The 26,356-nt window shown below is 49.1% G+C and overlaps 12 protein-coding genes across 12 annotated transcripts; 6 read left to right on the forward strand and 6 right to left on the reverse strand.

Moving 5' to 3' along the window:
- Nucleotides 1-98: 98 nt before the first annotated feature.
- On the reverse strand, nucleotides 99-1,878 carry N7473_013041 (cytochrome P450; the record flags this gene model as incomplete). The annotated part of the gene is made up of 5 exons (XM_057158980.1): nucleotides 99-194; nucleotides 250-1,020; nucleotides 1,084-1,202; nucleotides 1,254-1,506; nucleotides 1,570-1,878. 5 exons carry the CDS (start codon nucleotides 1,876-1,878, stop codon nucleotides 99-101), a joined length of 1,548 nt encoding a protein of 515 aa, XP_057002934.1.
- Nucleotides 1,879-3,125: 1,247 nt separating this feature from the next.
- Nucleotides 3,126-4,431, forward strand: N7473_013042 (uncharacterized protein; the record flags this gene model as incomplete). The annotated part of the gene is made up of 5 exons (XM_057158981.1): nucleotides 3,126-3,290; nucleotides 3,361-3,739; nucleotides 3,803-3,920; nucleotides 3,982-4,049; nucleotides 4,106-4,431. The coding sequence occupies 5 exons, from the start codon at nucleotides 3,126-3,128 to the stop codon at nucleotides 4,429-4,431; spliced, it is 1,056 nt and encodes a 351-aa protein (XP_057002935.1).
- A 388-nt stretch (nucleotides 4,432-4,819) lies between these two features.
- On the forward strand, nucleotides 4,820-5,569 carry N7473_013043 (uncharacterized protein; the record flags this gene model as incomplete). The annotated part of the gene is made up of 1 exon (XM_057158982.1): nucleotides 4,820-5,569. The coding sequence occupies one exon, from the start codon at nucleotides 4,820-4,822 to the stop codon at nucleotides 5,567-5,569; it is 750 nt and encodes a 249-aa protein (XP_057002936.1).
- A 1,223-nt stretch (nucleotides 5,570-6,792) lies between these two features.
- On the forward strand, nucleotides 6,793-8,325 carry N7473_013044 (uncharacterized protein; the record flags this gene model as incomplete). Its single annotated transcript, XM_057158983.1, has 2 exons — nucleotides 6,793-6,921; nucleotides 7,009-8,325. 2 exons carry the CDS (start codon nucleotides 6,793-6,795, stop codon nucleotides 8,323-8,325), a joined length of 1,446 nt encoding a protein of 481 aa, XP_057002937.1.
- A 310-nt stretch (nucleotides 8,326-8,635) lies between these two features.
- Nucleotides 8,636-9,450, reverse strand: N7473_013045 (uncharacterized protein; the record flags this gene model as incomplete). Its single annotated transcript, XM_057158984.1, has 4 exons — nucleotides 8,636-8,660; nucleotides 8,737-8,841; nucleotides 8,894-8,968; nucleotides 9,293-9,450. 4 exons carry the CDS (start codon nucleotides 9,448-9,450, stop codon nucleotides 8,636-8,638), a joined length of 363 nt encoding a protein of 120 aa, XP_057002938.1.
- A 260-nt stretch (nucleotides 9,451-9,710) lies between these two features.
- N7473_013046 (uncharacterized protein) lies at nucleotides 9,711-10,008 on the reverse strand (the record flags this gene model as incomplete). The annotated part of the gene is made up of 2 exons (XM_057158985.1): nucleotides 9,711-9,849; nucleotides 9,905-10,008. 2 exons carry the CDS (start codon nucleotides 10,006-10,008, stop codon nucleotides 9,711-9,713), a joined length of 243 nt encoding a protein of 80 aa, XP_057002939.1.
- Nucleotides 10,009-12,209: 2,201 nt separating this feature from the next.
- On the forward strand, nucleotides 12,210-13,285 carry N7473_013047 (uncharacterized protein; the record flags this gene model as incomplete). Its single annotated transcript, XM_057158986.1, has 2 exons — nucleotides 12,210-12,323; nucleotides 12,374-13,285. 2 exons carry the CDS (start codon nucleotides 12,210-12,212, stop codon nucleotides 13,283-13,285), a joined length of 1,026 nt encoding a protein of 341 aa, XP_057002940.1.
- A 120-nt stretch (nucleotides 13,286-13,405) lies between these two features.
- N7473_013048 (FAD-dependent oxidoreductase) lies at nucleotides 13,406-14,949 on the reverse strand (the record flags this gene model as incomplete). Its single annotated transcript, XM_057158987.1, has 2 exons — nucleotides 13,406-14,565; nucleotides 14,646-14,949. 2 exons carry the CDS (start codon nucleotides 14,947-14,949, stop codon nucleotides 13,406-13,408), a joined length of 1,464 nt encoding a protein of 487 aa, XP_057002941.1.
- A 2,115-nt stretch (nucleotides 14,950-17,064) lies between these two features.
- N7473_013049 (uncharacterized protein) lies at nucleotides 17,065-18,108 on the forward strand (the record flags this gene model as incomplete). Its single annotated transcript, XM_057158988.1, has 1 exon — nucleotides 17,065-18,108. The coding sequence occupies one exon, from the start codon at nucleotides 17,065-17,067 to the stop codon at nucleotides 18,106-18,108; it is 1,044 nt and encodes a 347-aa protein (XP_057002942.1).
- Nucleotides 18,109-18,546: 438 nt separating this feature from the next.
- On the reverse strand, nucleotides 18,547-20,016 carry N7473_013050 (putative bZIP transcription factor (MetR); the record flags this gene model as incomplete). The annotated part of the gene is made up of 2 exons (XM_057158989.1): nucleotides 18,547-19,142; nucleotides 19,725-20,016. 2 exons carry the CDS (start codon nucleotides 20,014-20,016, stop codon nucleotides 18,547-18,549), a joined length of 888 nt encoding a protein of 295 aa, XP_057002943.1.
- A 1,932-nt stretch (nucleotides 20,017-21,948) lies between these two features.
- On the forward strand, nucleotides 21,949-23,411 carry N7473_013051 (CENP-N/CHL4 family protein; the record flags this gene model as incomplete). The annotated part of the gene is given in 2 exon segments (XM_057158990.1): nucleotides 21,949-23,102; nucleotides 23,114-23,411. 2 exon segments carry the CDS (start codon nucleotides 21,949-21,951, stop codon nucleotides 23,409-23,411), a joined length of 1,452 nt encoding a protein of 483 aa, XP_057002944.1.
- An 854-nt stretch (nucleotides 23,412-24,265) lies between these two features.
- N7473_013052 (RING finger protein) lies at nucleotides 24,266-25,738 on the reverse strand (the record flags this gene model as incomplete). The annotated part of the gene is made up of 6 exons (XM_057158991.1): nucleotides 24,266-24,303; nucleotides 24,401-24,525; nucleotides 24,596-24,843; nucleotides 24,908-24,969; nucleotides 25,067-25,242; nucleotides 25,299-25,738. The coding sequence occupies 6 exons, from the start codon at nucleotides 25,736-25,738 to the stop codon at nucleotides 24,266-24,268; spliced, it is 1,089 nt and encodes a 362-aa protein (XP_057002945.1).
- Between the last annotated feature and the right edge of the window lie 618 nt (nucleotides 25,739-26,356).

The raw sequence follows: 26,356 nt of genomic DNA on the forward strand, positions 1-26,356 counted from the left end.
ATTGGCCTCGTGTATTCATAACAGTCAAAACATAATTACCACTCTTCTTTGGCACACTGCTTCTCTCAGATTGACCACGCGCAGGGTAGTATAGATTTCTATCCACGACGCTTGATGATCATGGGCATATCATACTGGTAAACAAACCAAGCGTCACGATACTTCCACTCGTGCTTCGGATCAACCAGTTGAATCTGTATGAAAGGTTAGTTTTCGAGAAGTCAATATCTACATCCCAGAAAGACTCACGTCAAACAGACTGTAAAGCGTCGCGATCAGCTTCTTGATCTCCAGCATGGCCAAATAACGACCCATGCAGATACGACCACCACCACCGAAGACAAAGTCAACGGTATCCTTCATACGCCGCGAACGAGCCTCAAATTGCTCATCACTTTCGTTCTTGCCCTGAAGCCAGCGATCGGGGTTGAATTCATCCGCATCCTCTCCAAAGACACCACTGTCCCGGTTGGTCACGAAGGGGTTACATCCAACCTTCGTACCAGCGGGGATATAACGGCCATCAGGCAAAGTGAATCCACCCTCTGGAACTACGCGCTCAAAGATCATTGCAATGCCGGGATTCACGCGCATCGATTCGCGGATAACTGCATCCAGATAAGGCAGGTCTCGGATGGATTTCCAAGGCGCCGGGGTGGGGAGAGAGGCAGCTTGCAGTTCGGCAGCGAGCTTCGATGATGCCGAGGGAGACTTGGCCAGATAGTACAGGATAGCACGCATTGTGGCAGAGCTGGTATCGCCACCGGCTAGGATGCTCAGCATTAGCCAATTCACGATCTGCTGGTCGTTGACCATGTCGGGGTAAGACTCCTTGAGTTGAACGTATTTGTCCAAGGTGTGGTCTACCGAGCCGGCGGTGACCTTCTTGTCAGCGAGCTGGGCTTGATACTCAGCGACGACCTTGAAGGCATAGAGGACCCCAGTGAGAGTAGGCTTGGGTCCGATTCGCTTGATTGGGTTCTTGTCGAGCAAGTTGTCAATCCAGGGAATTTGGGAGACCTAAATTATTTGGTTCGGCATGAGCATGTTCAAGTTGTTTATAGACTGATTAGGGCTTATTACCGGAGCAAAATAGATTAAACCAGCAGTAGAGTCGGTGATCAGATTGTCCACATCTTTCTCCTGGTCAATAAAGCCATAGTGACGACCGAAGCTGAAGTTCGCGGTGACATCCCAGGCGACTAAGTTGTAAGTTAGTAACAGCTTTGAGTTACATAGACTTCAATGCTTACAGTATCCGATCCATTCGTCCGCTGGGCAGACAGTACCAGCGTTCTTGCCATCCACAAACTTCTCCGCAAGCTTGTTCACAAACTTGGTGAGTGTCTCGTCAATAAGAGGCTCATATTCCAAGACCTTGGTCATACTCCAGAGACTACGAATAGGCCGAATATTCTGATTATGCCATTCCTCATCCTGGGAGTTAAACAGGTTACTAAGACGATGACCTTCGATGAGCACATCGTTAGGTCGGTACATATCACTCTATTCATTTTCGCTATCAGCAATGGCACCCTGTGGTAAACGGAACACGGGCCGGAACCCTACCTTCTTCCATGGATTACGTGTGGAGTAGATCGTCCGAATAAGGCTCGGATCAGAAATGCTCACGCAATTAGGACCAATTGCAACTGCAGTTCCATACTTGCGGTGGAGTTCAAGATGTTTCAAATCGACACGGCCACCATGCGTGTGAAGAGCCCGCCAGGCATCGGTGATCTTGGCTAGAATTGGGCCGGGAATGGCCCTCAAGGGCGAAAAGAAAATATCCCAGGCAAGCTTTGTCAAGAGCAGCAGGCCAAGCGCGGCAAAAGCTTGGGCCCACACGCTGGTGGCAAGTGAAGACATGACAGCCATTGTTTCGGGCTGCACTGAGCTAGGTAGATCAGGCGAAGGTACGGAGTAAGCACTGAGAGAAAAGCAAGTCACTGCTCAGCTGGAGAAAGCAAGTCTGCTCAAGGTTTTGGGGATTGCGAGAACACATGGTCAATAATCGCAGCTGATTTTGAAGTGCCGGAGCTTCTAGCCCCCCTAGACCTTAGCGTTCAGGGGATTGAAGACAAAAACCGATCTACCCAATAGTCGCAGACTCCGGGGATTCAGAACAGTAGGTCTTTGCGGAAGACCGCGCAGCTCCGGCATTATGGTCATTGTGTTTTCCGGTGTTTGAGACACGCCACTAGTCATCCACGACTATAGCTTAGCTTGGGTGACGGGCACGGTAGAAGGGCGGGTTGTGGAGTCCGGAATTGCAATGCAATGCCGCATTGACTGGCCAATTTAGGGACGAACTGCCCAAATAGGCCTTAGGCGCATTTATTTTGACAGCGGCGCGGGCCTAGATGTCGCTTAGGACGAATCCTTTGTGAATTCTGCAGATTGTAGCGTCGGGGGATGGCAGACAAAAAAGCCTTCCCCGCAGCGAGACTGGGCTTCGTAGGCTAATGGAGAGCGGAAGTAGAATGGCTTGTTAGTCAAGAACTCCCTAGTGCGGGAAGGCGCTGCGAACCAAAGTCGAGTCTGATCCCAGGACGAGGATAGACCCACAGGCGGAGTTGAATGATTTCAGCCACTAAATAACAAAATAACATTGTTATGCAGTGCTCGAAACTGGAAAGTGTAATAAACAGTGGCGTCTCAGAGGTTTGAAATGCGAACAAAAATTCAAAATATCAGAAATGGTTGAGCCACGCAGGAAGCCGATTTAAAATCCCCTTGGAATGATCTTGCAGAAGAGAGATATCCCAAGAATAACTAGCTGGCCAGGCTTATTCCCCGGTCTCCCGATTCCAATGTTAAAAATTAGAACTGCACATGCATATCGGATACCTTCTCCGGATGTCGGCCCCTGCTCGATACGAAAAAGATATCCCCACAGAACGTGCGAAATGACCCATCAGGAATTAAAGGCAAGAAATTACCCCTGTGTGTTTTATTCTCAAAGCCGTTAGGTCAAGTAGGCAGTTACCGGCCCAGTGGTGACGGGTGATGTTTAAATGTCTTCTGACTCCCGCGGCCAGTGGCGTGGCCGCTGCTTCTGAGGCGTCTGGTTTTCCGCAGGTCCATTCTGAGATTGTGACTGTGGAATCTAGGGTCCGCTCAAGATGGAGTCAGAAGCATACAGGCAGGCGAGCAGAGCTCCGCTTCTGCAGGGTGTGATGTGGACAATGGCTATTGTGCCCTTGGTGTTCGTTCTGATGCGATTATACGTTCGAGTTGTGATGAAGCGGGTTTTTGGTTGGGATGATTTTATTATCATTGTCGCAACAGTGAGTTTTCCGTCGTCTTCTACTACTTTCAGTGCATGGCCTCATAAGGCTTATATTGTTATTCTAATAGGGCTGCTTGATCGCTTATGCTGCTGTCTGTCATGTTGCCGCTACGATAGGCCTTGGAAGGCATCTTACCGTCGTCCTCGAGGAAAACCCAAATCATGTCATCGATGTAGCGCTGCTATGCGATATTGGTGAAGCTTTGGCCATCATGGCCTGCACGTTGGGTAAAACTTCATTTGCGGTGACTCTACTTCGCATCGTTGTTCACAGATGGATGATAATCGTGCTCTGGTTTGTTATTGTCACCATGAACTTGGTCAACGTCTTGGCAGCCTTGTTCATCTTTGTACAATGCAAGGATCCAAGGCACCTCTGGAACTCTGCCATTCCATCAGAATGCTGGCCCGCAGATGTCTTTACACACTTCTCGCTGTTCGTGGGTGGTAAGTTGCGCCGAGATCCCATCTTGACTTTAGGCTTGCTAACATTTGGCTTTGTGCTTATAGCTTATTCCGGGGCGCAAGATTTTGTGCTAGCTCTACTGCCCTGGACACTTGTTTGGAATCTCCAAATGAAAAAGAAAGAGAAGACTGGTATTGCTTTCGCTATGAGTCTGGGCGTGTTGTGAGTCTACCACTTGAGTACACCCATATCTTGCACTCTGACTGACTTTGTATCTCTGAAGCGCTGGCGCGGCCTCGATCGTCAAGACAACGTACTTGGTAGCACTGTCCGAGAAGGCAGACTTTACTTGTAAGTCTTCCAGCAGCTCATCTCTGGACTATAACTTATCATATATTTTCCTTCAGGGGAACTTGCTCCGCTGCTCTATTGGGCAGCTGTCGAAGATGGATTGGCCATCACTGCGGCCGCTATCTCTACCCTGAAGCCTCTGCTTGCCAGAGTTTTCCCAGGATCGTCCATCAACAATAACTACAACATGATTTCTTATTCTACGGCACCGAATCGCAAAGTCTTCGATAACTCACAAGGCGAAACGCGTACCGACATCGGGCATTCAAGTATTCATGAGAGAGGAAGTCAGACTGCTATCTTGGCGCCCCTTTCTCCAAAAAGGGATGAGACTATCAACTTGACAACAGAAGTTTCTGTCACTTACAATCGCCCTTCATGAAGCTATTTTCATGGTTGTATAAAATGACAGACCCTATGAGGAATGGAACGGGTGATGTACCTTGGAACCGAAAAGTGTGATTATCCACCAAGTTTTTCTTAGGGCCGTCTCTGACGATGTAATGATCCGAATATTATCCTTTGTCGCCCCACTCTCAAATTCATACTCAACAGAGTGACCGAAAAACATCCATGCCTTCTACGTCTATTTGAGTGAGATATTGGTAGTAAGTAGGTTCTGGAAAATTGCCTATCCTCCTTTTTCAACTCTTGTAAGCTTACCAGGTGATTTTCCTTTCTCTAAATTTGACCGTTATCATGATGAATACGATTACTGACTTGAGCAGTACCACTATATTGAATAGAAGAAGCTGGATTAGCCTCTTAAGATGATTGATAGCCATCAAGGGCCTGAAGGCAAACAGCATGTCATCTTTCCAAGAACCCAAGGCACGAAACTTCCCGAGGTCAGTCAAGTCTCGCTTCCTGGCATCAAAAAGCTAGAAAAGGGCAAAAGGATCAATATTTGGTCGTGGAAAAGAAGTGTCCACAGCACCCTTATACAACTCAAGCTGGAAGATGTCATTGATACCAAGATCCCATGCCCATTTGAGAATGATCCCAACTACGAACGCTGGAGAGCTTGGTCTACGGTCGTCAGATGCTGGTTGTTAAACCAATTGGATCCCGACGTGATCGAGGATGTTGAACAATTTGGCAGACATGCCGAAGCAGAAGTTGACTTGGAAGACCGGCTTCCACGCTACGCAGACAATCTTTACACTCTCATCAGCAAAGCATTCATGGCTGGCGAGGAGTATGCGAGGTCCAATGCTGCAATCGCCATTCGTAGAATTCGCCGAGAGAAATTTGACTCCGTAGAGGAGTACATCGAGGAATGGAGAAAAGCGATTATCAAACTACGAGAGCAGGCCATTTCTATCCACGCCTATGTTGCGATCAAGTTGATGTTCCTTGACCTGCAAGATGAGATGCCGATGACTATCAACATGCTGGAGGATAAAATTGACCCCGAGAGCTCTGTTACCCATGATCGCTTCGTTGGGATTTGCAATGAGATCATTGCAAAGTCTAAGAAGTCACTGGACGAAAATACCCCAGTGTGTAGTTTAGCTTGATCCATCGCCTTTGCTAATCGGGTGAATACTTGTTGCCTTGGGAATATGGGTGTTCCTCGTGGGGCCCTCTCGGTGGGTTGACGTCTTGGCATCTGCAAGATAATCGCAGCTTGGAAGAAGCAGCTTTGCTAGTTTGAGGATATTGCTCATGATACGAGAATTGTCTCCTGGCTACAATGAAAGTTGACATGGCTGACTGCCCCTTTGTCTCTGATTCTCAGGCACTCAAATGATTACGACCTCGTTCTCGCTTGGAGATTATCTTTCTTTTTTTATCCGTAGAAACCGATCGATGGCATGACAAATGGACCAGCATCTAGATCAACGGACTAAATGGATCGATTTGGTAGTTCCACCGGCTTACTGTGAAACACGCTGATTGGTCAAGTGTATACGACAGGCACACGCCGCCAACCTCGGAACCTGCATTGTAAGCTTATGGCCTGTGTGGTGGCTATGTCGGATACGCTGAGAGCAATAATACGGCAATGGAAAATGAGGGAATTCTTAATGAAGTTCTTGAATCGCTGCAATTAGGCTCCAGGTGGTCTAGGAGTTGAAGCGAGAAACTTGGCAAAGGAATTAAGATTGTCTCCAACGATGTCATTGTGCAGTGCACACGGGCATAAAATGGATAATGACTAATCCTCTGCATAACCTAATAACCTAAATTAACGAGGGTACCTGAGCGATTCAACAAACCTGCTAGCGGTGGGTATGCAGATGCAGGGACCTTTAAAATATGACCAACATAGCAATAGAAATGGCTAACAAGCTTGATATACATAAGTAAGAAACCGGAAATCAAACAGGGTCTATACGATCGCCATGGGAAATGATTAAAGTGGCCAGTGACGTGAGTGATGCGTGATGTCGCCGATCGATCGCGATTGGACTGGAGACTGGAACGAGAACGGGAAGGTTGAGGAAGCACCTGCAGTACATAAGTCGTACTAATAGTAGCTGGTACCAGTTGGTAACTTGGTTACCCATGTGCTGTGCCCCAACAGCCAAGGGATTTTGCTTTGTACCCGCAACCCGCAAACCCAGTTTTCTTGCGCGGAGTGTGCCATACCGCCACATTTGTTTTTTCACCTCCTATTTCCCATCGGCCTGGATAAGCAGTGTTGAGAGGGGCTTCATGTCTCATCTTTAGCGCCTGTAAATAATTATTTCAAGCTTCAACTTCGCAAGGCTCCCGTCGGTGGATCTAGGTCGCCATTATGGAGAAAACCCATCCGTCACACACAAAGACGGTCGCGGTCGTGGGCACGGGCATGGCTGGTCTAGCCACTGCCCATTTGTTGCACCAGGACCCTCAAAAGCGGTATCAGGTTACTCTGATTGAGAAGGTCGGTCTATTTTGCGACTTCATGTCACCCAACTCCAAGTGCGATGCAATACCAGGAATGAGGACGTGATGCTGACCGACTAAACAGAGAGACGAAATATCGCTAAGCGCGGAATCAGTTCAGATTCCATCGCAAGACCCCAACGGTCCATCTGTATGGGCGGATGTGCCTATGCGCGCCTTTGCTGGCGGCTTCTATCGGAATCTGGTCCGAATGTATGATTACTTGGGAGTCAAGTACCATGAGCAACCATTTCTCTTCAGCTTCACGAAATTGCCGAAACGACAGCAATCTTCGTCGACCACCTCTTGCATTCCAGGTCCGCAGATGGTTTATGCTTCGAATTTTCACCAAATCCCCCCGATTCCACGCACGTCAGACCTAATTCATTGGTGCGTGGAAGCTGTTTACGCAGTTCTGTGCTACCTGTGGTTTACCTTCTGCTGTTTCTTCATCGCTCCCTATGCCGAGAATCTCCAGACTGGCCAACTGAGCGAGACATTCGACCATTATCTACGGCGCGTCTGGGTACCACAGCACTACGTGGCTAATTACCTTCTTCCTCTGATTTCGAGTGTCTGTACCTGTTCGCACCAAGAGCTGTTGAATTTCCCTGCCTCGGATGTTCTAGAATATAAGCGCCGCACGCATCGCCAGCAGCACTTTGTGGTGAGTGCGGGTGTCCAATGTGTTCAGCCGAAGCTTCTGGAAGGCGTCGAATTGCGTCTTGGCGTGAATTTGACGCATGTGATCCCGCGACATAATGGAGTCCAGATTAAGTACTCGACCGAGGACGGGAAACACTCCTCAGAGTACTTTGATTTGGTTGTTTTGGCCGTTTCACCCGACGTTGCTGCATCATTGTTCCCCGCTGTGAATTCACAGCTATCTGCCATTCCGACGACCACTGTTGAGACGGTCGCACATACGGATGAGTCGACTATTCGACCGATGCTGAGTGCGACAGCGAATCCGACCTCGATCAAATGCTCAAAAGAGCTGCGAGGCTCTTACAACCTTGGCACCCAACGTATTCACTTGCTTTCAAACGGTACTATTACTGAAGCCGTCCATGAGCAATCAAATTCTATTCTTGTCACGACCAACCCTCTTTTCCCGTTGGACAAATCGAAGATTATTCGCTCGGCAAGCTTTATTCGTGTCTTGCGAAGCCCGCTCAGCCGTCTTCTCGTCAACTCGATCTTCCAAGACCGCGGTGAACCAAAGAAATTATCAGAGTCGACTTCTGCGGTAAATTCGTGGCGAAATGGAGACAACGGTGTCTACTTGGCAGGTGGATGGTGCTGGGATGGCATGGTCCTACTTGAAGGCTGCATCGTCTCTGCTATGAGAGTTGCCACAGATCTCGGTGTGGCAGTGCCTTGGGATGATATGTCGTCATGATTGATTCAGGTCTGGGGATGGCTATTCGTGTCTAGCCCGGGAGGATGGGTCTCGACCGTATAGTAATTCTTACTTTTTGGGCCTACTCTATGACTCCTCTGGAGATGATCATGGCTCACTTGAGCATGGGCCGTTGTATGCATAATATAGCGCTACATAATATATTCCATTTACGACACCTGGACAATTTATTGCAGTACACATATAAACTATCAGCTACAAGTTACTTGAGCCATAACCTGCTTTCAACTAATCGGCCCATTCCACGGAGTTTGATACGAGCCAGTTTAGACGCTCGGACAGAGATGCGTCATTGGATCACAAGGTTGCGGGCACTATACGATCAGGATCAGTTGATTAAGGCTTCGAGCACAGGTGTATTGTCCAGAATGTAGAAGAATCAACACTTACGCAAACAATGGGACCGCTGGGCTGAGATGCAGCCGGACAGAGTTCAGGGTTGTTGCAGCATCCTGGGCTAAGACCACCGTTGATACATGTGTGGCCGGCCGGGCACTACAGGAATTGTCAGTATCATCTCGATGTTTGTAAAGGGTGAAGCACTTACGCAATCTCCAGTCGCAGCACAGAACGGATTCGGAGCTGGACAGTTACATTTGCCGTTGAAGCAATTTCCGGAACACTATCAATTCTGGTTAGTGATGGCTTGCCTGTAGATTAAGGAGTGCCAGAGATCTTGAGAGAAGAAGTGACTAATCAAATAACATCTAGTACAAGGACAAGGCAAAAAAGGAAATAATGTCCGTTGAGGACGACTTGGAAGACGTCGAGTTGCCGATAAAAAAGATGATATGAGACCTACATTCTGGCCACATTTTCCACAGTTGGTTGAACTAATATTGAGGTTCACACATGTTCCGCCACAACATGTCGGGGTTGCCGAATGGCACTAACCAAAGTCAGTCCTGAAATCTCGATCAAGTAGACAGGTAGATTGGAGGCTCACCTTGTTTCCGCAAGTGCCACAGTTGTTTGAGTCTGTAGCGAGACTCGTACATACTCCGCCACAACAGTCGGGGCTTGCTGCAGCAGTACACTAGATAGTGTTAGTACAATCTCATAGGTGAAGTAATGGGAGAGGGGAGACTCACGCTCTTTGCACATGATCCACAGTTCTTCGGGTCAGTACCTAAATTGGTGCACGTGTCGCTGCAGCACGCTGCATTCGCCCCTGTACAGGCAGTTCCAGGGCAGCCTCCGCAGTGGACTAGATCAGAAGTAGTGTCGGTACAAACGCCGAGACAGCAAGTATTTTTCGGTGCCGTGCACTCCCCAAACCCTTAGTATAATCAAATTCAGAGCACATCGTCAGGAAGCGCAACTTACTTTTGTGTTACAGGTTCCACAATGTGAAGCACTGCCACTCAGGTCAGCACACTGCCCAGAGCAGCATGCTGGGGTGACTCCTTGACAAGGAATAGTAAGACAGGCTCCACAATGATTGACATCAATCGCAAGATCATGACAAGTGCCCATGCAACAGGCTGGCTGGGCTCCAGTACACTAAGGAGATGGGATATTAGCAAAATGGAGCACTCTTTCGGTGCAAGATGCTTACCTTAGTGCTGCAATTTCCACAGTTATTGACGTCCAAAGCAAGATCGGTACATTCTCCAGAGCAGCATTGAGGAACAATTCCCATGCAAACTGTGCCAGTGCCATTTCCGAGGCCAAAGCCAGTGCAGGCGCCGCAGTTGGTAATATCCGAGCTCAAGTTCGTACATTTACCACCGCAACAGGTTGGGTTAGGCGCAGTGCACTAATAAGTATTAGTCTCAAAGTGCGGAATGATCTCATCGATAGGATAAGGGAAGCCCACGGTTGTTGTACACGTTCCGCAGTGCTGCTCGTCGGTAGCAAAGTCAAAACAAGATCCTGAGCAGCACCCAGGAATTTGTCCGGGGCACTAGATATAGATATCAATAAGTGATAATACCTAGTGAGATGGAGATTAAATTGACTTACGGCATGAGAGCAAGTTCCACAGTTCTGTGGGTTGGATTGCAAGTTTGCACAAAAGTTATTGCAACATGTTTCAGTTCCCGGGCACTATGGAGCATGTTTTATTGAGCACATGTAAAGCAATGGGTTGAGATGCTGTCAAGTCGATCGTCGAACTTACAGGAAATGGGAACCAAGGTGCGCAAAACTGGCCCTGTTCAGGGACAAAAGTGGATGATGAGAGCGCGCTGGATGCCGTCACAGTTACGCTGACTCTCGCGGAGGAGGTTTGGAGCTTTGCCTGCGCATAGCTAAATGAAGATATTCCAAGTGCTAATATCAAGTCAGGATCCCGCGATAATGTCGACGGTGGGGATAATGCCTAGTAGTCAGAATCTGAGTTTGTCTTACCGAGAGAAAGAAGATGAAAAGGGCATATCCGGACCATGTTGGGAAAACCTTCTTAAAATATGATGCTAGAAAGCTTCTAAATGAGCAATCCTCGTCAATATTGACTAGATCATGAACTTTGAACAACCTCAAAGTTAGCTAATTGGCAAGAGGATCGCCGGTCTTATGTGTAGTGTCTCGAAAGCGTGATTCTAGTTCCACATGACGATGTATAAATTCAAGCAATTCGTTCTAGCTCCGGCTCCGGGTGGGACGCTCCTGCATGCGCCCGAGCTTGCAGTGAAACAGGCTCGAGGAAGCTAGTTTCAAGGTTTTCTAGGTTTTCTCAAGTACCTTCCAGCAAGCTTAGTTTATTTGGTGGGGTAACTCGATAAGCCTCACTGAACGGACTTCTACAATGTTGGGTTCCTGCTTCGCTGGTTACACCACTACCAGATCATGACAGAAGTCCAGGGGAAAGTAAGTGTTCGGATGTGCGTAGTACAAAATGATTCATTGTGGTCATTGTTACTAATGGCTTTGATCGCGACTTGTGGGGAACTTGTTTGCAAGGCCCATTGCAAGGAGTCTGTCCCTCTTTTGCCGAGTATGCTACCTTGCCCGTCACGTCACAGTAGCTAGAGCTAGGCGATGTTGTGTCACTTCATGAGCTACAGAAATGAAGTGTTGGGTATCACATATGTAGTTGACACTGGGTAGTTCGCTTCATGGTCGTTCGATTGCCAGTGTGCATCTACTGATAACCAGGAAGGTCAATTGTGGAAGCTCGGCTGCAGAAACATTCCTCGGACAAGAAATTTAATGTTGAATGCTATAACTGGGGTCAATCCTCACCAACACGAGTTCAATTTTCGAAAGTTCTTCTAACCAACTCGCATACATCATTTCATGGTGTAGGTAATGCCGGAGGTAGCCTATGCGTGATAACAGTGCAACTTGAACTTGTATCCATAGAGTAAACCCGTATGTAGTTCGTCCTCCAGATCATTAAACGCCGCTCGGGGGATATATATCCAGTGTACCAGCATTAAAAAAAAATACACCCTCAAGGCTTCGATATCCAGCAACACGAAGGGCTGCTGCTACACAGGCCAGGAATCCGGCTAGGCATCCACGCGGTGATTTAGATTGAACAGTGCGGGCAGGGCAGAAATATATACTGTGGCAGAACAACTTTCAAGTAATCACAAAATAGGCTAATGAAAGTGGTAACATAGCCAAAGGTATTTTGGTGTTTTTTTGTCTGCTTGATAAACGAAATAGAAACCGGACATGAACCTTCCAGAGATGTAGATTGTTCAGTAACGAATACATAACCTTAATCCAAGAGACCCAAGTTTGTGAGGAAGGCTTGGCTTGGCATTGGCGGGCCCTGCCCGCTAACGCGTGTTCCTCCCCGACAATCCTCACGGCAACTTCCCTGCAACGTCATCGGTCATCGCAGGGCCTTGACTTTAACCGGCTCTCTTGATCCTCCTAAGCAATCAGATACAGCCTGATCAATAGCAAAAATGCTAGGGTTCCTCAAGAAGGCCCTGGAGAGCAAGGTATATGGGCTGGACCATGCAGTACTCAACGTGCAGCTGCCGCCTCCAACCATGTGGATGAACATGGGATTCTGGAAGGTAGTTCACACCCTTCTAAGATAATCCTGACTCTTTATTGACGTTTCCAGGATACTCAACACTTTCCAGCGGCCTGTCAAGCATTAATTGACCAGGTATTACAAGCCGGTCTCGCTACTGACAAGGGTCGTTCTGTGAGAATCTTGGATGTTGGCTGCGGGTGCGGTGACCAATCGGTTCATATTTCATCACTGAAAAAAGACGCATTTTCTTCTACTACCACTGCGACATCTCAATCTGGGTCCAGCGCTTCTGCCGAGGCTTCCGAGTCTACCCTACGACGACAGGGCAGTAGCAACGAGTCGTCCAAGCCTCTTGTCGATACATACATAGGCATTACAATACAGCCTTCTCAGGCACAGTTTGCCCAGCAGCGCATCCGCTTGTATCAGGAGCAAAATAAAGATGGAGATATCCGTACCTCCGCGGATGTGTTCTGCGCCGATGGAGCCGACCCCTCGAGTTGGACTGGAGAACTGCCTGATTCCATTTCCAACTTGGTTGATACCTCGCTTGACCCAGATACATCAACATGGCTTCTTGCTCTTGATACGATGTACCACTTCAAACCCTCGCGTCTTCCCATCCTTTACTATGCACAAAATAGTCTTCATGCATCCTTTATGGCCTTTGATCTCCTTCTCGCGGATAATACATCCTGGTGGCAACGTCTCAAAATGCGGCTAGTGTGCTGGGTGACCGGTTCGCCGTTCACGAATTTCCTCACTCGGGAGGAGTATATGCGTCTCTTGGTGGCGGCCGGCTATGATCGTTCTCGAATTCAGATCAAGGACATATCTCGACATGTCTTTCCTGGAATAACGGAGTTTATGGGTCGAAGGATACAGGAGGGGCAGCCATATGGGATCAAGTTGGGCAAGTACCGTGGAGCAAAAACTGTATTCGGCTGGTGGGCTAAAAGCGGTATCGTCAGGGGAGTGGTGGTAGTTGCAAGGAGTTGATACTGCGGAGTTCTTACACAGTTGACCCGACGAGTTCATCATGAATTATTTGTTAGATTATATTATATACGTGTGAATATTTACACCCTCAGACCGCCGCATAGCATGTCGTCCGTTTTTTTAATTTGCAGGAGACGGACTCTGCGGATTGCGGAACACATTCTTAGGATCGATTTCCTCCTTGATCTGCTGCAGTCGAGCAAGATTGGAGCCCCAGTATGCCTCGGGGCCATTTGCCATCAGAGGGTCAACATAGCCCGGGTAGGCCGAATAAGGAGCTTTATCATTGGTGACAAGTGTATTGAGCTGGTCCAGGAAGTTGATCTGGGTTTGTGTGACAGAACCCAGCAAGTTGATGCTGTATGATTGCAGCCAGACCAGAACGTCACGGTGCACATACGCGGTCGCATCCGTTGGGATATCGTTCGTGTAACCGCCTTGAAAATCGAATAGGACGAACCAAGCCAAAGTCCCCTTGTCTGCGCTGTCGATATATTCAAACATCCTGTCGATTGTGCCGGAATCCATCAGATTGCTAGGCGTCCAAGCCGTGGATTTGGAGTAGAAGTTCGAGGGAACGCCTCCTCCAAGCTGCAAGACAGCCTCTTCAGCCCAGTTACCGACAAGACCGAGCCAGTCCTGGAAGACGATAGCACTTCCATTAACACCAGGCCATTGACTGCCTATGTCAAGTGCATTGTATTCCTCCTCGGTGCCGAAGAAAGTACCCGTGATGACCATGCTATCATCCAGCAGAGTCAATGTGGAAGCCAACTTTCGTGTCAGGTTGGGGTCAGACACGTAGGCTTGCCATTTTTTGAAAAGACTGGCTCGCTCTTCTGTGCTTCCAACTTTGAGGGTATACTCGTACTTAACAGCCATGCCAGGTTCGGGTTCGGTGCGAACCTTGAATTCGGTGACAATACCAAATCCAGACGCAGCACCCTTGATAGCGAAGAAGATATCCTGGTTTTGCGTGTCCGAGGCTGTCACGATGCTCGAGTTGGCGAGCACAACTTCTGCCTCCACGATGTGGTCCAGTGCGGCACCAAATTGTCGAGAAGTTGGACCGAGGCCACCAATGGTGAAATGGCCACCAGAGCCAACTTGCGGGCATGTTCCGTGCGACATGACTCGTCCTCCAGCATTGTGAAGACGCTGTGTCACGTCTCCCAGCAAAGTGCCAGACCCAATTGTTGCGACCCAGGTTGTGCTATCCATGGAGAACTGTTGGAGGTGCTTCAGATCAACGACGACAGCTCCATCGGTTCCACCCAGACCTGATCATCTCATATATATTAGTCTCATTACCCTCGAAAATCAAATTTGACTTGATCACGATATTCTGACGATCACACACCATAGTTTCCATAGCTATGCCCACCACTCTTCGCTTGAACGGGATAACCATTATCGGCGGCACATTTCACGACCGCAGCGACCTGTTGCGATGAAGTCGGAAACGTGACGGCAGCTGGAGTGACGTGGATGTTGAGATTATACCGATTCACATCCACGGCCTGATAAAAGAGATCGCCAGGGAAAGCGACACTGCCGATATCTGGCAGGGCATACTTAAGACACGACTTCAAGGTACCACCGCTACTGGCGACGGCAACTGACGCGACACTCGCTGTGAGAAGGAAATTCCTGATAGCAGCCATACTCGTTCCGCGAGGTGAAATCTCCAAACTCCTCCAAAAAGGCCTCAGGTCAGCTGCGAAGGGCCAGAGCTCTATATGAACATCATGGTGGAGTCGCTGGGCGAGTCGAACATGTGCTAGCCTACCACTATGACAAGGGTTTAAGACAAATCTGAGCCCAAACCAACCGAATAACTCCGGTCGCCCTTTAGCTACAGGGGGAAAAGGGCCACCCGAGAGCAGCTGGCAATGCTGCCCAGTAACAAGCATCGAGACCAAAGTACCTGCTCCATTGCGGGAATTTAGTGTTCGGCTAGGCCAGCCCGAAAAACGCCCAGTTCATGGGTTACGGTGCTTTTTCAGTCAACAGACTTTGACGTTGACGAACAGCTGCGCTCGGATCTTCGCACGTTGTGGGGAATACGATGCCGGAAAATCTCAAATGTCGATTGGAGTGTCGATCAGCGGCCCACGGAGACATTTCTTTCAGCCTTTCAGGGGCAGATCCTGCGTGCGGTTGTGATTGAGATGACAGCTTCCTACAAGGGTGAACGCTGGGGAGATTAGATCGACAAAGCACATTATTCTCATTCAGCGGTCTAAGCCGATGCGTGTATTCTATGCAGAAACGTCCGGTGCGCAGGGTCGTATGTCATGTTTGACAGGAGGACATCAGTTGATTCATCAACCCATTGTTGCAGTCGAGTCGCTTTGCAGCGATTCGTCTAATGAAAGATCTGGATGATGCAGGGTATCCGAATCTGGTCTTTACAGCCTTGCCCCTGGTTTCTCATCCACCTGGAAAATCTGATATATCAGCCAACGGACCCTCTCCGTAGACTCCACAACAATACATAGGCTAATATACGTACGTACCATTTTTCCTATGCCGGGACCTGCTAATTCTACAGTGCTGCGAGACTAGCCCGTCTATCTTTCAATCAGAGCGCCGTGGGTGCCGTTGTAGCTGGCCAATTCGATTAAATAAGTAGCATTTAGGAGGGTTCCCGTAGGCCGACTCAAATGATTCACCCGATTTTCCTAGGCAATCTACATATGCTCGTCCAGCTAGAGAATCTTAATCAATACAGACTCTATAGCCTCGTAATCTAATAGAGAAAGATCCGCCTAGATTCTTAGCTACGCTAGACCGAGGTCCAGCTCTGTTCCTCGCCCTCTTGAGCTTCCGGTACTATCTCCTCGTCGTCCTGCCCGCTGATATACTGTATGTTACTGTCGTCGCCGTCTACGTCGAGAACACCGCGGAAGTCCGTGATCCAGGGCGCGCGACTTAATACTCGTCGCTACGAGTCCCTACGGCGGTCGGAAATCGTGGCGAGAGGCGTCGTCTAGAATCTTGTCCCTCAAGACGCCCTATCCGGGATCGAAGATTACCGCTTATCTCTTGGTACTTGCTGGTGAGATCTGGGTCGTAGCATGTGGGCAGCCAGATAGTCTAGAGAAGAAGAGTAGGAGAAAGGGTGGAATATCAGGGCATGCAACGCTAATTTAGTCTCCGCCGAGATGCCAATGCCCAACGCCTCGCAAGCCTGCAAGGACCGGTCGAGAGTCCCAAGTAGATGTGTTTGTCGATTATGAAAAACGTCCAGGATCTTCGTCATGTAAGGGTGTTCTGGTATGTAGATGAATTATAAGACGAGATATTCCATGTGTCTCTACCTCTAAGATGTCTTTGGAAAGTTCCACTAATTTCCCGCGGAGCAGCTGTTAGAGAAGCATGACTCTATCTTCGCCACGTCATCTTTGAAAGTAGAAAGGTGATGTCTTACCGTGCTTCGCCATACGGCGAGGGCTCATCAAGCCAGCTTTCTTGGAGTCAAGCATGAAGCGATATAGTTTTATGTTATTACCCTTAACCTAAAGTAGAAACTATAACATTGAGCCATAATACCATGGATTATAATCAGGCTTCTTTACTACCCGGTAGCTCTCTATGGTTCATCATAATTTACAATTCAGACACAAAACCATATCATAGTATGTAGATTGTAGCCTAGACATCCATCTCCTCATCACTTCTATCCATGGTTCCCCAATACCAGGCACCCGCATAGTTACCATATTTGGCAACGGATACACACTCTATTAATACTTTTCCATCATATACCAAGCCTAATGTGTATACTTGGTCATCACAATGATCTCACAAATTTCCAACTCACAACATTTCAGCTGCTGAAGTCCTACTCTACTTCCTACACAACTCACATTCTCTTCCAATCTCACACTTACTCCCTCCCACTATACTTCTTTCATCTCCTACAACCACCTCCTCATCCTCATCCCCTTTCTCCTTATTACGACATCGCAATCGCCCACCTCCCCCCACAAACCCCCATAATCCCCTTCACAACCAAAGATGAAGCCACATCCCGCGCCGAAATCCACGCCGACGCCCTTGCAGACGGCCACCTAAAAAACCAATACCTAGTCTTCACAAACGTCCCCCAATCCGCCATGGACTACTGGTGCTGCTCCGACAAAGGCGTCCTCCACTCCGGCCGCTTCAACTACTCAAAGGCCAGTCAGATCATGGTGCTGAAAATAACGAAGCCGGATATACCTCACGAAGTCCTCTGCGCTTGGGATCATGTCTGGCATCTCAAAGAGTATGATATCGGACTGTACGAGAAGGAGAATCGGGATGAGTATTATATTTTCTATGGCTATCTTTCGCAATTGATATTCGTCGATATGATTAAGCAGACGGATCGGTATTATCGTACTGGTCCGTTGAGAGGGGGAGGGTGTACTGTTGTTATTGAGGCGGGGTTGCCTTGTGCGGAGGCGAGATTGGATTTTGATGCGAGACGATGGTTGGAGGCCGAGGGGGGCAATGTTAGTATGGCGGTTGCGGTTGTTGTTTGGGAGGTGTTGGAGAGGATTGTTGTTAAGACTTGGGAGTATGTGGGGACTGAGACTGGTGAGGAAGAGAAGGGGAAGGGGGAGATAGCGTGTACGCAGGAGGTTGTTATTCGGAGACGGAATGGGAAGACGGTTAGTACTGGGGGTTTGAGGTTTCCGTTTAAGACGATCTTTGGGAGGGAGCCGGATCCGAACAAGCCTGTTGAAAGGGATATTGTTCTTGAGGAGAGTGATCTGGTGAGGGTAGGGAAGAGAGCGTGGAGGGAGATATTTGGGAAGGATGTCGAGGATTGATATTGCGAGGATGGGTTGATGTCTTAGCTGGAGGAGATGTTGATGTCGATGTTATATTCATCTTGCTCAAATCAAACCTACATCTTGCTGATTATCGTGATAGGAGAATCAAATGAAGGAGTAACGTGTGTCTATTGAAACAAACTGCACTGTAGGGATCATCACTCATAGTCTTCTGCCACCCTCATCTGCAGATGCCATCTAAGATACAGATAGCATACCACAAAAGAATAAAGAAGCAAACAAAAACCGCTCATAAGATATTGACAAGAAACAAAAGACATAGGGTGGGTGGGAAAGTTATCAGCTCCCCCATAATATTTCCCATTGTCGAAAGGAGCAGGGGGACAGAGCAACAGTGCATGAATCAGACTGCGGGGAACAATTCGTTTTTTTTTTCTTTTTTTCGTATATATTTTTTTCGTTTTTCTTAACTGCTTACGCAGTAGTTCCAACTCCGCGCTTGGACTCGGAAAGACTTGAGTCGGACTTGCGCGAGGCCATGAACTGCTTGAACATGTCCGAGATGGCCTTCTCAGAGGCCTCGTTGCGCTCCTCCGTGCCGTTCTTTTCCATGATCAGACCACGGAGCCAGTGGTTCTCCAACTCGAGCTGGGAGACGCGAGCCTCGAGGGCATCGTTCTTGTCGTTGGTCTCCTTGAGGCTGCGCTCCAGAGCCTGCTCACGCATCTTCTTCTTCACACGGAAACGAGCGCTGGCAGCAGTATTGCGGCGACGCTTGTCCTCCTCGGCCATAATCCGGGCAGCCTCCTCGGCACTAGTGGTATTCGCCTTGGCGCTGTTCTTCCGCTTGGGGGCAGCAACCGATGTGGCGGGCGAGGCAGCACTCTGAACAGGTGTGGACGCCACACTCGGAGTAGCAGTGATAGGCACATTTGGAGCGGGGACCGAGTTAGCCGCCATGGGACCGTGAGACACGGAGGGGACCGCCGAGTAAGGCGCGCTTTGCACGGGGATGGACGCCTTCAAGCCATTCAGCTCCTGCTGATACGCGGTCATGTTGCCCAAACCATCTATTGAATTTAACGTTAGCATCCACTATTCATTTCAAAAAAGCATCCACTTGGTTCGCGCGCTCGGTGAACTCGAATTGGTTGGACAGTTTCCCTTGGATGGCTTGGAGTGCTCGTTTTCCGATCACGTGGAATGGCGTAATAGCGGAGAAGATTCACGTCTGCACGAGGCCAATTGCTCGGCACCGATCGCAGGCACGAGAAAGAATCTGCACACGCCACTCGACATGGATGTCCTGCAGCCCTAAGGGGAGAACACCAATGACTCGCGTCGGCAGGGTCCAAAAGAAGGGTATGGTTGTGCCTGGGGTGGAAATGGGCACATCCAGCATGTTGAAGACGACATCCAGCCAAGACATGAGTTGTGCGACTAGAATGAACCTCGAGTGGGCGAGTCATGCAGCCAGTGCAGTAGTCACAAGCCATCATGCATGATTCTGATGGAACGATGCCCATCAACCAGGCCATTCGAGATGGTGTGACCCAGACGGAAAGCCGTGCCTTTGTGTCTTCTCAAGGGAAAATGTCCAACCATCGAGCGCGACCAATAGAATCCAACGTAGTATACTCTCAAAGACTTACCATTCAGAAACTCCAAGAACTTCATATCGGCATTTTGTGTAGCCTGGTCCGCGATGGACTCGACGGGCGAAGACTTCTGATCGACGGCATCGAAGTTAGGCAGACCGAGGTCGGTGAACTTTTCGAAATCGAAGAACTCGGTGTTGGTGAAAAGAGCCAGTTCCTCATCGAGGTTGAAAGTATTCTCCTGCTGGCGCTGCTGCACAGCCTGGTCGTAAGGCGACGGGATAGCGTTCAAGTCATCGAGGTATTGCGCGAAGTTGGGGGCGCGGCGCCCGTTGAAGTTGGCCATTTTGACGGGTTATCAACGACGATATAAAGCGTTCGAGTCGCGGGTTAACGGATTCCGATGGAATCGTCAGTCGTTAAACGACGTGTTGCGCGAGCGCGGTTGGTGGATGGTGTCTTCGGGCAAGCCGGGTGCGGCTCTAGGCCGTTGCGATTGAGACTGGTCAACCTAGGTGAAAGGTGACTCGAATGAGACGGTCGCGGATGTATATGGGATGGATTCCAAAGGCGCGTCGCGATGGAATCAAGGGCGATGAAGTTGGTGGAGAGAGAGATGGAGAAGGAGAGAGAGGGTTAGAGAGGGTCGAGTTCAATTGTGGGCTCTTTCGGGGAGGGCCAAAGTGGGTTTTTTTCTCGATGGAGTTTGAATGACTGGGTGGTCATCGAAGGACGAGTGGGGGGAACTCGGATGGAGGGGGTGGATGAGTAATCCTCCCTCTTCGCCGCCGGCGGTTACGCAGAATCGACAGCCACTTCGTATTAGACTTTGGGATTGCGAGAACTAATGAATAACCTAATAGAGGAATCTAGTCTGGATGTTTATTAAAGATGATACTGCTCTTCTGTTGGCATATCTTGTTCTTCTACAATATTCTCAAAACTCGTTACACTGTCCGACCCTGATCGCGGAAGTGGCCGAAGATCGGAGGACTACTGTACTTTAAGTACTGTACAGCGGTACACTAAATGATCTAAATCCACTTCAGAATCCACTTGGCCGGAACGAGTTCCCCAACCGGGGAGATTCTTTCTAATCAACGGTGGATTCCCTCGTTTCTTTTCGATTTCCACTGATCCGCACAGATGACAAGAGACAAGAGAAGAATAATCAATCATTTTAAAATATAACAATACTTTCTATTATAGCAGACCTCAATATTCTCGTTCACAAAGTATCACAGTACAATTTGAATTATAGCGACAAGCGCGGCTGTTGACTCAAGATGAAATATGCACGCCCTTCGCCGGCTCCTCCTGCACTTCTCATTGGCGGACGTGAAGGGCCAGATTGGTCAGCCCGGGTTCGGAGCTGTGAAGTCATTCGGCGCTCATCGGGGCGATCGTCGATTCGTTGCTGTTGTCCTGATTGTCCCGATTGTTGCTCACGACAATTATTAATCAGATCCGGACAATATATCCTAAAGAAGGATATTGGATCGTGGAATAGTGGTGCAGTACAGTACCTCTACTAAGAACTGATCGACTCAAGTCGCAAAATTGGGAATACTTGCAGATATGCCTTGATTATGGATGTAAGTATTATTGCCAGGGTAGAGATGCAAGACATCTCATAGTTCATACTACACTACTAACTCATAGTTGAAGGCGTAAAGCACGGACGGCCTCCGCTTTGGTGGAACTAATCAGCAGTGACCAGGTATGTAGCTTAGGGTCCAAGCAATGGTCAATCCTGGCATTATTGCAGTCTATTATTAAATCTACAGAAGAAAACATAGAGAAAGCCTGCGGGGAAAGATATAATCATCATTTCCCAAGATGCTTTCCGAAGATGCCGAAGCTACTGTATGCATCGAATACAAAGCGATCTGAAGATGCTCATCGGCATCGAGGACGCATTGTCATTCAGGTAGTCCTATACAAATGGACCTGGCGGATTCGAAGGGTCTGTAATAAGAAAATTAGAGGGTTGAGCCCCCTGAAGAGCAACGAGTATAGGATGCCATCGGCCATTCCTCCGCATACTGTACCTCCGTAGAGATGCACGTGAAAGATCTTCACGTGACCCACTTTGTTTGGGCTTATCACCACGTGACATCTGTTGTTGATACTCCGGCCTCATCGCGTGGAATCCAACTAGACCAAAAACAAGCTCAAAGCTACCCTTCAGTTCGATATCATGCAATTTGACAAATAGTCCATGCTTAATTGCATTTTATACTCCAGCACACACCGAATATCATCCCACCAGCCCACCATGGCGCGCGCCAAAACACTCCGCGCCCCGACAACAGCCAGTCTACCAAACAACCTTCGCATCCCCTCAACAACCCCCTCGCTCGCCAAATCCCTCGGCAAACACTCCAGACAAGCACTCCTCGATCTAGCCCTTCTCTGGCTGGACGACCGCAATATCACATTTTTCCCGCCATATCTCCAATCCAACGCCCGGAATGACACCAACGATGAAGAAACCCTCCCATACCCCGCGGCCGAAACCATCGAGGATATTCGACAAGCATACATAGACCTGCAAGATCGCAAAGGTGCGAAGCGCGAGGTACTCGAGCGGATATTGGAGGGTGATTGGCGTCATGGGATTACGTTGCGACAACTCGCAATGGCAGATCTGCGCTATATGGACGATCACCCCTCGAGTTTGCGATGGACAGCCCTGGAGCTCAGTCGCATCGATGCTAGACAGAAGAAGTCGATCGACACTCCCATGCCTGATTGGTCGACTAGTATCCCACGCGCACAAGCTGCGACGTTCGTCAGAGCCCTCCAACAAGAAATCTCCCCCCTCGTCAAGGCTCATTTCCATCTCTCCCGCTCATCAACCCTCCCCCTAACATTCCTCCGCATTTTCATCCTCGACACGCCCTACCAAACACCCCGACAAACACCCGAAGTCTTCGCCGACTCCTCGCGCGTGATTTACGTCGCGTTTCCGGATAGCTGTCCGTTCATATACACCTCCGTCTCTACGTCAACGGGCTCCAAAGCCGCACCCTCGACGAGCTCGGTGGCCACCGATCCACGCAGTTTGCAGCGGTTAGTGCGCGATGCGGTTCCAAAGGCTCTTTCGCGTCCGCATGAGCGGTATACACTTAAAGCTACGGCTCTGGCGGCGAAGAGTCTACCTACGTTACTTGCGCTGCGTGGTCCGGGACGGACGACGGCGGCAAATGGTGCTTTTAGCATCTTTGCTGATGCGGCTGTTGAGGGGAGTCCGTTGGATCCGCGTCCGTCGAATACGGTCTCGGCGGAGGAGCATATGCGTGTTGATTCGAAGGTTGTGTCGACGGAAGATGATAAAGAGAATGAGGACGCTATCAATGGCTGGGGTACTGCATCAAAGCGACAAAAGACCGGTGGTGACGGCACTGGTGATGGCCATCTTTCTCCAACGTCCAAAAAAGACGACTTGCGACATACTCGCGATTCGGCACAACCGGAGGTTCACACGTCCCTGCACCTCTCGACCGCCTCGACATCCGACTTTTAGATGCGCCGTCTAGCGATGGCGGCGATGCTGCTACTGCTGCTCTACCAACAATCTCACTGACATTCACGGGCTCGGACGTTATCGGGGGAATTCGCAAACTCGCCGAGCTAGGTGTCATTGACCCTGAGCGCATGCCATCCTGGATGACGGGTGAAGAAGCTGTTAGCATGGCGGTTGTACGTGGCGGGAAGCGGATGAAGAGTTCTGCTTGATACGTTTGAAGTTGAAGTGCTTGACTATTCTTGTTTTTTTTGTCTTGGTTCTGGGCATGGGGAGTATATTGCATATGGCGTTGGGGTTTATAGGATGGGATGGGGTGGGATTAAATGATGGAGTAGTTGGAACTCGGTACTGTTTTGCTGTGATGATACCCATATTTAGCAAGTTTGCATGGATGGGAGTAGGAATTTAAGTAACTCTTCGGTTTGACATTCGCGTCTCTTTGAATCAAACCGTTTCTTTAGATTGGCCACTTCGGTTTCGGGCAATATGGCGTCCTGCTTGTCATCCGCAACTCGATTAGTGAACACGAATCGGGTCGGGTATTTTTGTCCCTTTTGCAGGCAAGTGGAAATTTCTTTCAGGTGGTCATTCTGTCTTTTTGTGATATGTCATGATCTAGCTAGGATGCTAACCACGTAAAGCATCCCAAGGAACCTGGACTCAAGCGAAAATTATGCTCAAGCATGGCATGGCATAGCCAGGGATGGGATCGAATAATGGGAAATGGGCCAAGGCCCTTCAATCCGACTAGCTTTCCAGATTGGACTACAACTGCCCGTGTGATATACGAGAAGAGAAGCGACCTTACGGGTAAAATTGTGTGGATTGAGACGAAGCGGCTCACGAAGTAATCATACAAAAAATCATTCAATTTGGGTATCATACAGAATAAAAAGATGCTTGTCAATAGTCCACCCTTTGTTTGTCGGAACTCCTGCCCTTTGAACACCATAACCGATCATAGTTCATGTTGTATCAGCCGCACCAGACCAAGCATGCTGCGAAATAACGGCGACGACCAGTCTCCAACAGCATCGCCGTCAAGCTGCCCAGAGCAGCACGATCATGGGGCAGTTAAGGAAGAGGAGGACTTCGAAGAGCCTGTCAGCATAGCAGTGGATGTTAGCAACCCTTAGTCAACTTGAAATCCCCTTACCAGCAGAATGATCGAGGGGAAAGTACAGAGAAAAGTCCGTACCAGGTTTTGGCGACAGGCCAAACTGCTCTGCGACGTTGATGTAGCCTTCCCGTCCGATGGTGCCGTTCTTTCGAAGATCCTCCACGTTCGGATTGTTGGATCCAGGGGATGGCCAACTTGTGCGGCTGTGACGAGATGGGGTTAGTTGGCTGGCATGGTAGAAGAAAGTATATGGAGTGAAGAAGTGAAACCCACCAGTAAACACAGCGGATGGATCCTTGGCTGGTGAGTGACGTGCGAGCCCACTGTTTGAAGCAGACCTCGTGAACATTGTTTCCACACCCAGTCTGGCACCAAACCGTTTTGTCCTTGGGCGCGAAATCCATGAAGCAGATGGGACAAGCACCGTCCAGAGGCTTGCGCTTGCCATCGTGGTCGTGATCCGCGGCGCCGTTGTCCTCGAACATACTCATGAGGGAGCCTTCATACATCTCGCGCAGCTCCTGCTCACAAGGTCAGATGATCCGGCATAATAACAATGAAGTGTGAGATTGAATTCCTACTTACCGACGGCACGAAGGAGATCTGATACTGGAGCTCAGGGCGGGCGTTGAGAGCCTTGAGGAGAACTTGGCAAACTCAATCAGTAAGAATGATCATAATAATAAGATGCGATGAGAATCATCAGGGCGAAAAACTGGGAAGGTGAGAAAACTGAGGACATACCGTAGATGATATGTTTACACTCTCCGCGGCAGCGCATCTTGCCATCTGGGCAGTCGCAGGAGGGCAGCTTCCCAATCTTGACTTTGTAGATGTTGCCGGTGGACCCGACAACATCAAAGTAGAATTCGGGGACCTTGTCATTGTTCTCCCGAACTTGTTGGCCCACAATGAACATGCTGGAAGCCAGCAATGGTCAGTCATCAAAGTCAAGAAATCACGGATTACAACATACCGAGAGCGATTAATACGGCCCACTCGCTCAAGATACGAGTCTGGCGGAGAATCTCGCCATGGACGGGCACGACGTTCTGTGCCCTGATATTTGGCCACCACGACATCGGCCCGCCGGGCACGTTTGCTCGGGGAACCCTCAGCAGGCGCGGGAGGTGGAGGTTTGGGAGCACCCCCAGGCCCGTGAAAGTACGGGTCGTAGTCCTCAGGCCGGGGAGCCTCTTCTATCTTCCTTTTCGGGCTCTTCTTCGAGGTTGTTGGGCTGGTTTTGGTAAGAGCCTGTTTCTTGACAGGAGCAACAGTTGTTCTTGCTGGAGCCGTCATCTTGGCAGGTGCAGCCCGGGCTGAGGAGCGATTTGATCTTTTGGCGGCCGCGGTTGGTGGGATCACCGTAGATGGAGATCCGGGGTTGCTCACAGCATTCTGCTCCACGGGGTCCATCGTTGTAAGAAGATCCGGGAAGCGAGCCGTGACAATGTTGAAGAAGGTGACAATGTTGAGGAAGAAGAAGGGTTGAAGAGGCAAGATAAAAAGGATTTGAGGGAGGAGAGATGTAGAGAAGACGTGGATTGGAAGCGGAGTGAAGACAAACTGTCACTTTCAAATACGTTGGAGGTATGTGTTTCAGTCTTTCAGCCTTCTGTTCGTTACCAGGTGACAGTGTGACGTGAGGTGTTTCGGGAACAAACAACGAGCTCAAATGACAATTGCCGCCTGTCTAGAGAACAGATAGAGGAAGAACGAAGCTTCAAATTTGCCTCTTGGAAAGACCTGAGGAGGAAAGAAGTTGATACGGCCAAAAACGGCAGGTGCCCATAGGCAATGTTTGCAGTGTTTGTTTTGCCACCCCGCTTATATACAGTATACAGAAATAAGAATAACTATGGACAGTATGAGGAATCGTTCATTAAAGTGTCTTCGGAGATAGAGAAAGGTCAATGCCGTCTTTCATTTTGATTATAAAGAACTGTTGGTTTCTAATGAATTATGTACCGATACAAAAAATGTATCCAATAGCCTTATCTATGTTGGAGGGAACTGAGTATTTCCAATTAACCA

The sequence above is a fragment of the Penicillium subrubescens genome, assembly GCF_028828155.1.
Source record: "Penicillium subrubescens strain IBT 31985 chromosome Unknown utg000011l_segment0_segment0, whole genome shotgun sequence".
Taxonomy (NCBI): domain Eukaryota; kingdom Fungi; phylum Ascomycota; class Eurotiomycetes; order Eurotiales; family Aspergillaceae; genus Penicillium; species Penicillium subrubescens.